At 42.8% G+C, this 16,600-nt stretch overlaps 1 protein-coding gene and 1 long non-coding RNA gene across 3 annotated transcripts; both read right to left on the bottom strand.

Moving 5' to 3' along the window:
* Window positions 1-1,014: 1,014 nt before the first annotated feature.
* On the bottom strand, window positions 1,015-6,823 carry LOC123743060 (RNA-binding protein 12B). 2 transcript variants are annotated; one of them, XM_082975889.1, is made up of 2 exons: window positions 6,661-6,823; window positions 1,015-3,478 (listed from the first exon to the last, which is right to left on the bottom strand). In XM_082975889.1, the coding sequence occupies exon 2, from the start codon at window positions 3,450-3,452 to the stop codon at window positions 1,473-1,475; it is 1,980 nt and encodes a 659-aa protein (XP_082832015.1). In that variant the 5' UTR covers window positions 3,453-3,478; window positions 6,661-6,823; the 3' UTR covers window positions 1,015-1,472. The 2 variants fall into 2 exon arrangements, with proteins under 2 accessions (XP_082832015.1, XP_082832016.1); XM_082975890.1 differs by having other exon boundaries at window positions 6,645-6,808.
* Window positions 6,824-6,978: 155 nt separating this feature from the next.
* On the bottom strand, window positions 6,979-10,672 carry LOC145879475 (uncharacterized). The gene is made up of 2 exons (XR_014392269.1): window positions 8,222-10,672; window positions 6,979-7,860 (listed from the first exon to the last, which is right to left on the bottom strand). It is a non-coding gene; the product is annotated as an uncharacterized LOC145879475 (long non-coding RNA).
* Window positions 10,673-16,600: the final 5,928 nt, after the last annotated feature.

Below are 16,600 nucleotides of genomic sequence, written 5' to 3'. Positions count from 1 at the left end.
GTACATGTAGGTAGGGGTAAAAGAGACTAGGCGATCAGGATATAGTTACAGCAGCATGTGCTATGTGAGAAAGTGTTCGTACGAGTTTCTCAGCAGTCTTATGGCTTGGGGGTAGAAGCTGTTCAGGAGCCTTTTGGTGCCCTTCTTGGCGCTCCGGTACAGCTTTTAAAAATATATATATTTAACCTTTAACTAGGCAAGTCAGTTAAGAACAAATATTTATTTACAATGACGGCCTACACCGGCCAAACCCGGACGATGCTGGTCCAATTATGCGCCGCCCCATGGGACTTCCAATCACGGCTGGGTGTGATACAGCCTGGATTCAAACCTTGGTGTCTGTAGTGATGCCTCAAGCACTGAGATGTAGTTCCTTAGACCGCTGCGCCACTCGGGAGGCCAAGCTTGCCATGCGGTAGCAGAATGAACCGAAGTTCTTGACAATTCTTATTCTCAGGGCCCTTCTCCAAGGTATTCGAACCAGTGACCTTTTGATTACTGGCCCAATGCTCTAACCGCTAGGCTACCGGCCACCCAGTTATTACTTCAAGGTTTAAAGTGGAAAACCATTTCTGTGAGAATAGTTAACATGGTGCACCGTAGTCCAACTCTTGGTTACTTCTGGAAATTGGGTAGCTGGAAGTAATGTAGGTGCAATTCACAGATTCTCAGTTAAGTGTGAAAGTCTCCTGCATTCTAAACATTTTATTCTCACTGCTCCTGACAACCAAAATGTATACATCTGCATCAGAATAAAATAAAAAGGGAGTTAATGCAGACAGAGTTGCACCCTTTGCTTGTGTTAAATCCTGCATAACTTGACGTATGAGTTGGGGAATACCTAACATATATAGATACTTAACCATTTGAGTGTGTGTGTCCAGCTAAAGCAAAATAACATGGCATTCAAGGCCATTCTGAGCCCAAAGACCACCAGATTGACCACAGGAAAATATATATATAGGACCATGGGCAATGCAGTATTTATCATACAACAAAACATCTTAGACAATCTTCAAAGACGATAACATGATGCATTTTAATCAAAGAATTTCCACTAAGTTTAATGGACAACTTTTACACTATATAATGCAATAAACATTTCAACAAATAATAGTTGCAAAATTAAGTTCTACCTTCACCCAGCTGTTAAAGAAAATACAATTTCAGGCAAATTTCACTAAAAGAAAAAGCTTCAGAAACAGGCTACATAGCAAGCAAGCGATGGGCAAAATACAAAAACAATTGTTATTCTTTAAGGGGGAAAAAACAGACAAAAGGTTTGTCCGTTACACATGGAGTAGAAGGCTATACACACACACACACACACAGTATTTTTAAAATCAAAAATTGTTCAGTCGCCATCTGTTGGAACCACCAAACTAACCAAATACAGTCCGAGTTGTTCTTCCTAAAACGTCACAATTTAAAGCCCAAAAAGGTTCTTTCATGTTCTATACGGAGGACAAATTTCACACAAAAACTAGTTTTACTTTTCTGTTGCCTATTGGTCTTCCACTCAATTCCTCAACTGCCATTAACGCCTCCAAGCGAGATTCAAAAACAACCGTTGCTGAGCCTTTGGGAATCCCTTTGTTGTCATACTGCAATGAGACCGATCCAGGAATTACACGATATCCAAAGCAAAAATCATAGATTTCTTCAATTCTGATAGTCCAAGGCAGATTAACCAGTTTCAGGCATGTTGGACCATCAAACTGCTGCGGTGCAGAAGGTCCATAGCCTCCATGTCTATGAGCAGAGCCATTGCCCCTGTTGTCAAGCAGAACAGGGTTTTCCATCATGTGAGAATTCAGACCCAGACTGCTGCCTCCATGAATATGAACCTGCAGGTCGTTCATAGGAAGATGGCCTATATCAGGGTTGACCCTGTAATCAGTGTACAGATGGGACATCGCCTCACTGTTCCTGGCCAAGTACCTCTCTGAGCTTCTCTCCATCTGTTGCTCTGTCACTGCAGGTTCACCAACACCAAATTCACGCATCTGAGCCAGAGAAATGCATTTCAGGATGACATTTGTTCCAAGAAACTCTTGCCCATTCAGAGACTGTGCCCTCATAGCCTCCACCTCAGTCTGAAAGATCACCAAAGCCTCTCCAAGCCCATTGCCCTCATGGTCAAGCAGCAAAACAACAGCCTCCTCTGAGATCCTGAAGCCTAGGAAGAAGTCCACAATCTCAACTTTGCGCACGTCGAAAGGCAGGTTTCGCACATACAGGCAAATCTTCTCAGATTCACACGCATCCTTCTCGGTCTCTCTTGGAAGCCTTTCCTGAGATCTGCTGTAAGACCTTTCAGAGGGTGGTGCACCATCCATTGGATTTTCCCCAGATTCTAGCATGGCGACCATTTTCTCTTTCGAGATAGGAGAGATGTACACAATTCGTTTGAGAAATTTCTGCTTGTGAAGAGTCAAGGCAGCACAGTAGTCCCTCAGGCTTCTGAACAGCACAAATACAGAGCTTGTCTCTGATCCATACCTGTCAAGAAGGTGAAGGATCTGATCGTACTTGAGGTCTGCATGATGGAAGATCTCCTTTATGTCCCTCTTCTCCACTAAGTAGGGAAGGTTTTCCACCAAGACACAGAACTCCTCATTGGGAGGAGAATTGGACTTTGTAGACCTGTAGGCCACTGGTGAGCGAGACCTAGCACGGTCTGGAGGATACCTCTCAGTGTGAGCTGACGAAGGCCCTCTTCTAAACTTATCACTGCTGTCTTTAGCAGGTTCCACACCACCACCTGCCTTAAACCACTGCTCTTCTGAGCTTGCATAGAGTTCCACAAACCTCGCTCCAATGTAATGCCGATCTCTTTTCAGACCCTCTCTAGCATCCAGTCTGGATTCGAACTTGACAATTCCTTTCCCATTTGGTTGGCCGCGGTCATTTCTCATCATAATAATGTCCTCCAACACTAATCCGTCAAAGAAATTTCTCACATTCTCTTCGGTCGTAGCAAAAGGCATGCCTTGCATAAGCAAATACAAGTCATCTTGACAGCTTGGCTGTGAGGAAGGCTTTCGGGCGTGACTACGTACGTTACTGTAAGACACTGATCTACTGCCCATCTCCACGCGCTCTTTTCTTCCAGGTTCCTCATTCCTGCCTTCTTTTTCCGGTCTTCTGAAACCTTCCTTATACGGCCTCTTTTTGGTCACCTCAGGTTTTATACTTTGCTTGAGAACAGCCTGCATTTCTGACTTGCTGCTCAGCCGTAAGCGAACCGGAGAACCTTTGATGGATCCCTCCGAACGGGTCATCGCCCGCCTCGCGTCTTCATCGGAAGCAAAGATTATGAAAGCCTCCTCACGCACCCCACCAATAATGTGCACCCCACCATCTGGGATTTTGAGGCCAGTGAAGAAATTGCGAACGTCCTCAGAACCTGCAGTGATTCTGAGCCCCTGTAAACGGATGACCACCGCCATTCCGACAACAGCACAAACAACAGCACCTGTAGACAGAGGGGTACATAATAGCATTATTGCAGAACAGTCCTGTGTCCAGCTCACCAATGCTCTCCAGACCATTCCACTATAACATCACCAAAACAGGTGACACCTTGAGAATGAAAACAGCAACTGAAAACGTTCTGAAAGGATTACGCTGTGCACAAATCTGAAGGTCCCAATACGACACTTAGGCCACTACAAAATGGAAACACCATAAAAAAATGTACAGGCCTACAGGCAACAACGGTAGGTCGGAGATTCTAACATCTGAAAGATTAGTATGTCGTCTCCAGGAGTGACAAAGTTCCCACCATTAAACTGGATGTCCCTTTCACGGATTGTTCCATCTCAAATCAGCTGTGCATACATTAAATGCATCAGGTATGAGCCTTCACCATAGTATAATGGCAGGCTTCCAATCTACGATTCCAGGCTTCACTTTACAACTATTCAATTGGATCAAGTGTTAAAAGGTTCACAAGTTTCATGCAATATTCTCCTTCGTTAAGTCACATATACACTACATGACCAAAGGTATGTGGAGCTCTGCTCGTCGAACATGTCATTCCAAAACCACAGGCATTAATATGGAGTTGGTCCCCCCTTTGCTGATATAACAGCCTCCACTCTTCTGGGAAGGATTTCCACTAGATGTTGGAACATTTCTGCGGGGAATTGCTTGCATTCAGCCACAAGAGCATTGGTGAGGTCGGGCAATTAGGATTGCCTCGCAGTCTGCCTTCCAATTCATCCCAAAGGTGTTCAACGGTGTTGAGGTCAGGGCTCTGTGCAGACCAGTCAAGTTCTTCCACACGACAAACCATTTCTGTATGGACCTCACTTTGTGCACAGGGTCATTGTCATGCTGAAACAGGAAAGGGCCTTCCCCAAATTGTTTCCACAAAGTTGGAAACACAGAATAATCTAGAATGAAATTATATGCTATAGTGTTAAGATTTCCCTTCCCTGGAACTAAGAGACCTAGCCCGAACCATGAAAAACAGCCCCCAGACCATTATTCCTCCTCCCCCAAAACTTTATAGTTGGCACTATGCAATGAGGCAGGTAGGGTTCTCCTGGCATCCGCCAAACCCAGATTTGTCCATCGGACTGCCAGATGGTGAAGCGTGATTCATCGCGCCAGAGAAGCATTTCCACTGCTCCAGAGTCCAATAGCCGCGAGCTTTACGCCACTCCAGCCGACACTTGGCATTGCGCATGGTGATCTTAGGTTCGTGTGCGGCTGCTCGGCCATGTGCTCGATTTTATCCACTAATTTGAAGGTGCATCCACATACTTTTGTATATATAGTGTATTTCTTCTCTGCGTCCCTGGAATGAAATCGTGTATTTGCCAGAAACTCTCCAATCTATATCAGAAACAGGCATGTATTCAGACCATCAGAATACCCAAACCACAAAAAACCGAAAGGCACAGCATTAACCAATTTCTGTAGATACTTAATATCTAGCAATAACCCATCAATCATTAGGCCTACATCTCGACATACCATACACCATCATTGATAAAGATGGGCATGACATTAGCCATGGACATAGTTAAGCACTTTTCGGACAGCGGAATATGGCCTAGTACCCCTCTGAGTACACCACTTGTCCCTGAAATCAAAGCGGATAGTGTCTCCGGCAGCTGTTCCAAAGACTGTGACCATAGCAACGAAATAAACATTATCGACGTACGAATGAAGAAACGCTATAACGCCATAAGCATTCATAAAAAAGTATTTACACGCAACAGAAACGATAAATCCAAAAATGGATTAGGGGGGGGGGGGGGAATGGTATTGTTAAACGTGACTCTAAACTGACAAGTGTTTGCCAGCAGGCAAGTTAGCTGATCCCGCTGTTGGACGTAAGTGTTGATGTATCACCACGCAGGCTACATGTTCTACTGTGATTGGTGAACAACGGCACCCCTTGAAAAATAAGAGCAGAATCCTATTTTCTCTGGCTGAGCGGCTTCCATGTGCACGAGAACCACCGACCGCTCCGCCTGGATAGAATTGTGCCACCCCGTGCTTTCTGTCCGTGCCTTTAATCCTTTTCTTTGATATGCATCAGTCCACAGAGAGTCAGATATGGGCTTTTCCAATACGGCAGTGTTGTTACTCCAGTCCATACACCCTGGTGTATTACTAATAAGGAACGTGTTTCCATCACTACGGCTAAGGACTTGGAACAGTTACTTCGTGAGGTGTGTTAACCATGTTCGGAAAAAACAAGTCAAACTTTCCCAGGTCTGGTCCCAAGTCTGAGTAGGTTCACGGCCCAAGACCTTTAGATTTTTTGGGGCCAGGCCTCAGAGGTGGAAAAAACAAGTCTTATGACTTCAGTCCAAACACCGGGGTAAAGTCTATTGGAAATGCACCATAGGCATAAGAGTAATAGCTGGCATACTTGAGCATGATTGGTCGTTCTGCTGCACAAATCAAAAAGAAACAGCCCGCACCCAGCAGAGCTAAACTTGGTACCCTACTGTGACTGATACTAGTCAAAACAACGTCATGCCACAAAATACATTTAATGTCGAGCACACACAGGCCATTGGTCGATTTAACGCAAACATATACTGACACATTTAAAAATATAATTTGCGTAAACTAGATAGAGGACTTTTTACGGCGCGCGATATAAAAATGTCCATTCCCAGTCGCACACTGTGATTCAGGGTTTCATAATCATCGACCATTAACATAATTGGACGGCGACATTTCATTTAAGCCAAGTTAAATGGAGAGAAGAGAACCGTCACAAAGCAACCAGTGCAAGACACACATCTGGCTAGAACAATCAGGATACGCGAAACTAGCTAGAAAAACCAAAAGTTATGCCATTACTTGAGGAAACTAGCACACAGCCCACCATAGCAGGGTTCCTAACGTTAGCTAGCTAGCCACTGTGTATGCTAGCCGGTTAGTTCACAGCTTAACACCCACATTGTCAGCGTTTTATTTACCTAAGAAAATGCACAAGCAAAATACACCATACAACACTAAAAACTGAATTATTATAAAAACGTCGCAATTTAACGTTAGCTAGCTACATGGCAGCTAGCGTAGCTAACAACGCTAGCTAGCAGGGCCTTGCAGCCTGGCTACTCGTAAAATAACGCTACGCTAGCATGATAATTCCATCCCAAGAGTCATACCTAAGAGAGAACTTACACAGGCAGCGAGAGAAAAAGTTATTTCTTATAAAATTTGACAAAAAAAACTAAAGGATGGCAGGAAAGAATATATTTTGCCCTTCGAGTTTCAAACACGTTTAGAAATACGGAAGCCTAGAGGGTGAAGTAAGCAGATCTCGCATGTCATTTCTTCTTCTTCTTCTTCTTCTTCTTCTTCTTCTTCGGCATCATGGCGTTCACACATTTTGTTTGTGCATGCCGCCACCTACTTTGCGGTAGTGTGTGTTTATATATATATACACACACACACACACACACACACACACACGTACCAGTCCAAATTTGGACACACCTGCTCATTCAAGGGGTTTTCTTTATTTTTACTATTTTCTACATTGTAGAATAATAGGGAAGCCATCACAACTATGAAATAACACACTCCAGAACGCAGCTCACTCTGTTCACACTTGACACCAACCTTCTTCAACACCCAATCTCCATTTTTTATCGCCATCTCCCTCAAATTCCTCCTCAGAAATCCACCTTTCTGTATCCCTGTCCCAACATTCCTCAACTGCCAACATTGCTTGCGGCCTGCCCGCCACAGCACATTCTCAGAGTGACTGAAGAACAAAATATGGAGATTGTTCCGCCCATGTCCTTTGGGGGAGATGGTTTACTTTATGGGCTATTCATTTGTGAGACATCTGAAATACACATTTTATTACAAATTAAATATTTAATATCATCCAACACCTGAGACAGGAAAAAGGATTTAAAAAACTATTAAAAAAAACAATTGGGAATATTTGACTGTACAATGACCATTGAAGCAAAGCCATAACCTACTTCTATGGCTCTGAATTGAAGTCCATAGTGCTTCATCATGTTCACTTCACACAAGTGTTAAGTTGACCTTATGACTGGTTTCCATTCCAACACTGCCATCATTCTTCAGACATATATGACAGACAGCTGCTTGACTTTTTATTAGCAGCCCTAACAGGATGTCACTGAGTGTTATATTCCTGCATGACAGCTGAGCATGCGTCCAAAGCCTGCTGAAAGTCCTGCTCCTCCACACCATAGTGCTGGTACCAGTGCAGGTAGGCCCTTGCTTTCAGCATCTCCACAGCACGCTGCACAACGTGGCCGAGCAGGCAGGAAACACTGCTGTGATTGGAGCAGACACTGAGGAGGCGAGAGGAAGGGGCGTCTCCCACCTTGTTCAAAGGGTCTGGAATCAAACACGAAGAAAAAAACCTCACTAATTGATAAGGGTTAAATCAGACAACTATTTTAGGATATACATTTTTATTTAATCAAATACATTTCTTCTCTCAGTTAATTCAATCAAAGGCTCATATTATCCAGAACCTTCTATTCTGATGCAATATCCCCAGGGGATACCAAGTCAGTTGTACAACTGAATGCATTCAACTGAGAGCGGGTGCCTTAAATAAACATCCCACTTCATAAAACAGGACTCTGATGTTATCGTGGCTCGTGTGTCATCTCAAATCTATGGTACTTCTTTATGTTACATAGCATCTTCCAATCATATATCTCATTTGTATCATGACAGGCATATTGCTCACCAGTCCAGTGGTCAAGGGGAAAAGGGTTCCAAGAGACACATCGCTGCCCTTTTTTCAACTTCTGAAGTGCATTGGACATGAGGAAAGAGCCATCCTTGTTGCCTCTGGCCACAGCCAACACTGCCAGGCTTCTATACTGAGAGCACAGTTAAGGGAAATAAAGATGGGATAAGATATCTAATCCATTTATTATTTTACATGCTCTGTAAACAACAGTGAAATGCTTACGTGTCCTTTTCCAACAATGCAGAGTTAAAAGATAAAAACAAATAAAAAATAAATAGAAATAGTGACACAAGGATTAAATAAATACACAGTGAAGGTAGCCATGTTATCTATATACAGGGAGTAGAAAATAACATGGCTATAAACAGAGAGTAGAAAATAACATGGCTCTTTACAGAGAGTAGAAAATAACATGGCTATTTACAGAGAGTAGATAATAACATGGCTATTTACAGGGAGTAGAAAATAACATGGCTATTTACAGAGAGTAGATAATAACATGGCTATTTACAGGGAGTAGAAAATAACATCGCTCTTTACAGAGAGTAGAAAATAACATGGCTATTTACAGGGAGTAGAAAATAACATGGCTATTTACAGGGAGTAGAAAATAACATGGCTATTTACAGGGAGTAGAAATAACATATTTTAACTTAATAAATCAATAAAATCAATTTGGCCTCAAATAAATAATGAAACATGTTCAATTTGGTTTAAATAATGCAAAAACAAAGTGTTGGAGAAGAAAGTAAAAGTGCAATATATGCCATGTAAGAAAGCTAACGTTTAAGTTCCTTGCTCAGAACATGAGAACATATGAAAGCTGGTGGTTCCTTTTAACATGAGTCTTCAATATTCCCAGGTAAGAAGTTTTAGGTTGTAGTTATTATAGGAATTATAGGACTATTTTTCTCTATACGATTTGTATTTCATATACATTTGACTATTGGAAGTCTTTATAGGCACTTTAGTATTGCCAGTGTAACAGTATAGCTTCCGTCCCTCTCCTCACTCCTACCTGGGCTCGAACCAGGAACACATCGACAACAGCCACCCTCGAAGCAGCATTACCCATGCAGAGCAAGGGGAACAACTACTCTAAGTCTCAGAGCGAGTGACGTTTGAAACGCTATTAGCACGCACCCCGCTAACTAGCTAGCCATTTCACATCGGTTACACCAGCCTAATCTAGGCAGTTGATAGGCTTGAAGTCATAAACAGCGCAATGCTTGAAGCATTGCGAAGAGCTGCTGGCAAAACGCACGAAAGTGCTGTTTGAATGAATGCTTACGAGCCTGCTGGTGCCTACCATCGCTCAGTCAGACTGCTGTATCAAATCATAGACTTAATTATAATATAATAAACACACAGAAATACGAGCCTTAGGTCATTAATATGGTCGAATCCGGAAACTATCACGTTTATTCTTTCAGTGAAATACGGAACCGTTCCGTATTTTATCTAACGGGTGGCATCCATAAGTCTAAATATTCCTGTTACATTGCACAACCTTCAATGTTATGTCATAATTACGTACAATTCTGGCAAATTAGTTCGCAACGAGCCAGGCGGCCCAAACTGTTGCATATACCCTGACTCTACGTGCAATGAACGCAAGAGAAGTGACACAATTTCACCTGGTTAATATTGCCTGCTAACCTGGATTTATTTTAGCTAAATATGCAGGTTTAAAAATATATACTTCTGTGTATTGATTTTAAGAAAGGCATTGGTGTTTATGGTTAGGTACATTCGTGCAACGATTGTGCTTTTTTCGCAACTGCGCTTTTGTTAAATCATCCCCCGTTTGGCAAAGTCGGCTGTCTTTGTTAGGAAGAAATAGTCTTCACACAGTTCACAACGAGCCAGGCAGCCCAAACTGCTGCATATACCCTGACTCTGTTACAAGAGAAGTGACACATTTTCCCTAGTTAAAAGAAATTCATGTTAGCAGGCAATATTAACTAAATATGCAGGTTTCAAAATATATAGTTGAGTATTGATTTTAAGAAAGGCATTGATGTTTATGGTTAGATACACGTTGGAGCAACGTGTACCTAAGCGATTATATGCAACGCAGGACAGGCTAGATAAACTAGTAATATCATCAACCATGTGTAGTTAACTAGTTATATGATTGATTGATTGTTTTTTATAAGATAAGTTTAATGCTAGCTAGCAACTTACCTTGGCTTCTTACTGCATTCGCGTAACAGGCAGGCTCCTCGTGGAGTGCAATGTAAAGCAGGTGGTTAGAGCGTTGGACTAGTTAACCGTAAGGTTGCAAGATTGAATCCCTAAGCTGACAAGGTAAAAATCTTTTGTTCTGCCCCTGAACAAGGCAGTTAACCCACCGTTCCTAGGCCGTCATAGAAAATAAGAATGAGTTTTTAACTGACTTGCCTAGTTAAATAAAGGTGTAAAAATAAAAATAAATAAATCGGCCAAATCGGTGTCCAAAAATACCGATTTCCGATTGTTATGAAAACGTGAAATCGGCCCGAATTAATCGGCCATTCCGATTAATCGGTCGACCTCTACTATGTACTGTACATATAGGTTGGGGTCACGTTACTAGGCAACAGGATAGATAAGACAGTAGCAACAGCGCATGTGTGTGTGTGTGTGTGCATTAGGGTGTCAGTGTAAGTATGTGTGAGTGTGTGGGTAGAGTCCAGTATGTGTGCATAGAGTCAGTGCAAAATAGGGTCACTGCAGGGAGCCATTTGATTAGCTATTTAGCAGTCTTATGGCTTGGGGGTAGAAGCTGTTCAGGGTGCTGTTGGTTCCAGACTTGGTGCATTGGTACCACTTGCCATGAGGTAGCAGAGAGAACAGTCTATGACTTCGGTGTGAGAGATTTCCAAACACAGGCCTATTGATTTCAGGGCAAATTTGCCATAAAAAAAATCACCATTGATCTTAAAAACGGCAATTGGAGTTGAATCTGGACAATAGTTTGACAAAGGATCCAGATTTCCCTGTGGGGGAAAGCTGAGGAACAGGCTGGAGGGTGCAGCTGGCCAAGGATTCCCAGCGAGTCTTCTCACTGAAGTGGGGGAGGCATCACAATTCATACAGGTTAAGTCCCAAATGGCACCCTACTCCCTGTGTAGTTGATAAGAGAATTATCTAATAAAGGTAAATTAATCAATAATCCATTATTAATTAGTAGTTATGTAGCATGGATAATGAATAATTAAAGTACTGAATGTTAGTTCCAAAAGGTCTAGTAGAGACCCGGAAAGGAGAGAAATGTGTGTGTGCGTGTGTGTTCAGTGGGCCTAAGGGAGCTGTAGACATGTGTGTGTGAGATACCGGGAGTAGCCTTCAAGGTTCTCCTAATCTCGGGGGAAAGGAACAGGCAGCGCTGGGTAGTGATTAACAGTGGTGGGAAGTCCGGGGAGGGATACTGTTCACCTACTGTTTGTGTGTGCGGAGGTTATCTACTTTTGGTGTGGAGGTGTGTGCGTAAGCGGAGAGAGAGGATAAAATGAACTTCTTTGTTAATGTTGGGCAGAACGTTCTCTGAATAAACCGTACAAACCTTTTGCAGAAAGCTGAGTCCTTGCCTAATTATTAACCCATTGTCTTACAAACCTTGGGGATTAGTCAAAGCTTATTGATTGTTAATTATTATCATTAGGATAGAAAATTCCTATGACAGTAGTGCACTACTTTTGACCAAAGACCTGTGGGGGCACTAGTCAAAAGTAGTCCACTATAAATAGAAGGGTGCCATTCGGACATAAACAAACACTTTCGCTGAGAGGACAGCAATTCCCTATGTATTAAACAATTCAACTGATCCATCCAAACACTGTACTTACACATGCAATTACAATGTAATAAAGACATGAGATTTTACAATAAGTCTATCAGATCGACATCATACAAGCGTTTGTAATGGCACATCTGGAACAAGCCTGAGGGGTATAGGAGTTTGGCTGCAGGTAAAGGGCACACAGACCTAATCAGTTCCCAGGGCTCCACTCCTAAACTCAGGCCACTGGAGAAACCACCAACATCAGCAATTTACACTGAGGGACAATTAAATTGACATGTATTTAATACAAGGCAGTAGCAACAAAATGCTATGGTCAGCAGAGTAGAACATATTGCCCTTCTATCATAATGTAGTCATTGTCCTTGGGGTGCATCCCAAATGGAACCCTATTCCCTACATAGTGCACTACTTTTGTCAAGGGCTATGGTCAAAAGTAGTGCATAATATAGGGAATAGGGTGCCATTTGGGATACAAAACCTAGTGTCTGACTATGGGTACCTACCTGACTGTGGTGAGGCTGTGGACAGGCAGCAGCAGTCTAGCCATGCATGAGGCGATGTGTGTATTCATCACAGAGAGGGATTCTGCTGCTGGTGGAACAACAGAGAGAGAGAGAGGATGATGTGGTCATGAGCGCCCTCTGTAGGGCCTGGGCTCGGGGTCAGGACCGGGTCATTATGAAACAGGAGCACACTGTCAGCAGACCTGCAGGCAGGAGAGGACCAGGGCCCGTATTCATAAAACTTCTCAAAGTGCTGATCAAGGATCAGTTTTGCCTTTTAGATCAGTCACTATTCTATCCTACATGTTCTCGATATACTAAATATTCTATCCACATACTGTCCATAATGTCTTTAAATGCCATCATACATTTATACTCCGGACTCGTTGCTCGTCCTAATATTTATACATTTCTTAATACCATTATTTTAGATTTGTGTGTATTGATGTGAATAGCTAGATATTACTGAACTTTTGGAGCTAGGAACACAAGCATTTACCTACACCCGCAATAACCTCTACTAAATATGTGTATGCGACCAATAAAATATAATTTGATGTTGAATCAGATTATTATGGACAGGGAGGACCTAATCCTAGATCAGCAGTCCTACTAAAGCTTTATGAATACAGGCCCAGGGCTGACTCAAAACTAGACATTTGGTATTGATTTTGTGTTTAGTATTATTGGGCAATGAAGGCTACTTTTGACTCAAAGAAGACCTTTGCAGTGAGGCTAAACTCAGCAGTGTGTTGTAGTGTTGAACGGGACTCTCTTCACTTTGGTGCGGCGCCACTGATACAGTCAAAATGTGACCGGCGGGAAACGTGTCACGGATCTCCTCACACAGCTTGAAACTGAGCCCTGGAACAATGTCAGCACAAACATTCAGCAAACTCATCATTGTCAATTATGTTATGCTGCCTAGATGACTAGACATTTCCTATCAGCATAAAGGACATTTCTCTGAAGATCGCGACTACACACCATCAGGGCCAGTTTCCCAGACAATACGTTTAGTCCTGGAATACAAAGCTATTTCAATAGAGATTCTCCATTGACTGTGTTGTTTAGTCCAGGACTAGGCTTAATCTGTGTCTGCGAAACTGGCCCTTATTACTGTTCACTGACCTCTTGTGTTGCTAACATTTATGATAGCAAATTTCAATTTACAAAAAAAACCCTGACGTTTAAATCTTTTGAACTTCTAGTCATGAAATCTATGCAGCCTACTCAATCACTTTTTATAGCTACTGCTTACAGGCCTCCTGCGCCATATACAGCGTTCCTCACTGAGTTCCCTGAATTCCTATCGGATCTTGCAGTCATAGCAGATAATATTCACATTTTTGGTGACTTTAATATTCACATGGAAAAGTCCACAGACCCACTCCAAAAGGCTTTCGGAGCCATCATTGACTCAGTGGGTTTTGTCCAACATGTCTCCGGACCTACTCACTGCCACAGTCATTCTCTGGACCTAGTTTTGTCCCATGGAATAAATGTTGTGGATCTTAATGTTTTTCCTCATAATCCTGGACTATCGGACCACCATTTTATTACGTTTGCAATTGCAACAAATAATCTGCTCAGACCCCAACCAAGGATCATCAAAAGTTGTGCTATAAATTCTCAGACAACCCAAAGATTCCTAGATGCCCTTCCAGACTCCGTCCGCCTACCCAAGGACGTCAGAGTACAAAAATCAGTTAACCACCTAACTGAGGAACTCAATTTAACCTTGCGCAATAACCTAGATGCAGTCGAACCCCTAAAAACAAAAAACATTTGTCATAAGAAACTAGCTCGCTGGTATACAGAAAATACCCGAGCTCTGAAGCCAGCATCTAGAAAATTGGAACGGAAATGGCGCCACACCAAACTGGAAGTCTTCCGACTAGCTTGGAAAGACAGTACCGTGCAGTATCGAAGAGCCCTCACTGCTGCTCGATCATCCTATTTTTCCAACTTAATTGAGGAAAATAAGAACAATCCTACATTTCTTTTTGATACTGTCGCAAAGCTAACTAAAAACCAGCATTCCCCGAGAGAGGATGGCTTTCGCTTCAGCAGTGATAAATTCGTTAACTTCTTTGAGGAAAAGATCATGATCATTAGAAAGCAAATTACAGACTCCTTTTTAAATCTGCGTATTCCTCCAATGCTCAGTTGTCCTGAGACTGCACAACTCTGCCAGGACCTAGGATCAAGGGAGACACTAAAGTGTTTTAGTACTATATCTCGACACAATGATGAAAATAATCATGGCCGCTAAAACTTCAAGCTGCATACTGGACCCTATTCCAACTAAACTACTGAAAGAGCTGCTTCCTGTGCTTGGCCCTCCTATGTTAAACATAATAAACGGCACTCTATCCACCGGATGTGTACCAAACTCACTAAAAGTGGCAGTAATAAAGCCTCTCTTGAAAAAGCCAAACCTTGAACCAGAAAATATTTAAAAAACTATCAGCCTATATTGAATCTCCCATTCCTCTGAAAAATGTTAGAAAAAGCTGTTGCGCAGCAACTCACTACCTTCCTGAAGACAAACAATGTATACGAAATGCTTCAGTCTGGTTTTAGACCCCATCATAGCACTGAGACTGCACTTGTGAAGGTGGTAAATTACCTTTTAATGACGTCAGACCGAGGCTCTGCATCTGTCCTCGTGCTCCTAGACCTTAGTGCTGCTTCTGATACCATCGACCACCACATTCTTTTGGAGAGATTGGAAACCCTAATTGGTCTACACGGACAAGTTCTGGCCTGGTTTAGATTTTATCTGTCGGAAAGATATCAGTTTGTCTCTGTGGATGGTTTGTCCTCTGACAAATCTACTGTAAATGTCAGTGTTCCTCAAGGTTCCGTTTTGGGACCACTATTGTTTTCACTATATGTTTTACCTCTTGGTGATGTCATTCAGAAACGTAATGTTAACTTTCACTGCTATGCGGATGACACACAGCTGTACATTTCGATGAAACGTGGTGAAGCCCCAAAATTGCCCTCACTGGAAGCCAGTGTTTCAGACATAAAGAAGTGGATGGCTGCAAATGTTCTACTTTTAAACTTGGACAAAACAGAGATGATTGTTCTAAGTCCCAAGAGGGGCTGTGCTTTGGCAAAGTGGGTGGGGTTATATCCTGCCCGTTTGGCCCTGTCCGGGGGTGTCGTCGGATGGGGCCACAGTGTCTCCCGACCCCTCCCATCTCAGCCTCCAGTATTTATGCTGCAGTAGTTTATATTTCGGGGGGCTAGGCTCAGTCTGTTATATCTGGAGTATTTCTCATGTCTTATCCGGTGTACTGTGTGAATTTAAGAATGCTCTCTCTTTCTCTCGCTCTCTCTCTCTCTCTAGGAGGACATGAGCCCTAGGACCATGCCTCAGGACTACCTGGCCTGATGACTCCTTGCTGTCCCCAGTCCAACTGGCCGTGCTGCTGCTCCAGTTTCAACTGTTCTGCCTGCGGCTATGGAACCCTGACCTGTTCACCAGACGTGCTACCTGTCCCAGACCTGCTGGGACCTGCTTCTTCCTAGGTTCTGGCCTTTCTAAGGAGTTTTTCCTAGCCACCGTGCTTCTACACCTGCATTGCTTGCTGTTTGGGGTTTTAGGCTGGGTTTCTGTACAGCACTTTGAGATATCAGCTGATGTAAGAAGTGCTTTATAAATAAATTCCTTCCAAATTATGCTTGAGCCATGTCTGCATCTCAAATGTTTCCCTATGAAGTGCACTTCTTTGAGTAGAGCCCTATATCTCTATGAACACTAGTCAAAGGTAGGGCACTTCATAGAGAACAGGGTGTCATTTGGGATAGGTCCCATGTTTACCCACCAGATCCTGTGCCCTCACTCAGGTTGTGAAGTAGCACCGATTCCACCATAGTAATCTATTCTCTCCACCTCCATCGTTTGCTGGAGTAAACTATTACTCTCCTCGCCCCAATGTTCATTGTAACCTAGTGGGTTTAAATAGCGTATCATAACAACTCAGAACATTCTGTAAAAGATATAGGGCTCGACAGTGCGAGTATTTCACTCGCATTTGCCCCTAAAAATAGATTTGTGCGAACCGAAGA

The sequence above is a fragment of the Salmo salar genome, chromosome 05 (genome assembly GCF_965601325.2).
Source record: "Salmo salar chromosome 05, fSalSal1, whole genome shotgun sequence".
NCBI classification, from domain to species: Eukaryota; Metazoa; Chordata; class Actinopteri; order Salmoniformes; family Salmonidae; genus Salmo; species Salmo salar.
The sequence above is the reverse complement of the archived record's forward strand: the minus strand, read 5'-3'. Positions and strand labels throughout refer to the sequence as shown.

What these genes read in the sequence shown, in the direction of transcription:
- LOC123743060 (XM_082975889.1), bottom strand. Translation starts at nt 3,452, where the DNA reads ATGGCGGTGGTCATCCGTTTACAGGGGCTCAGAATCACTGCAGGTTCT.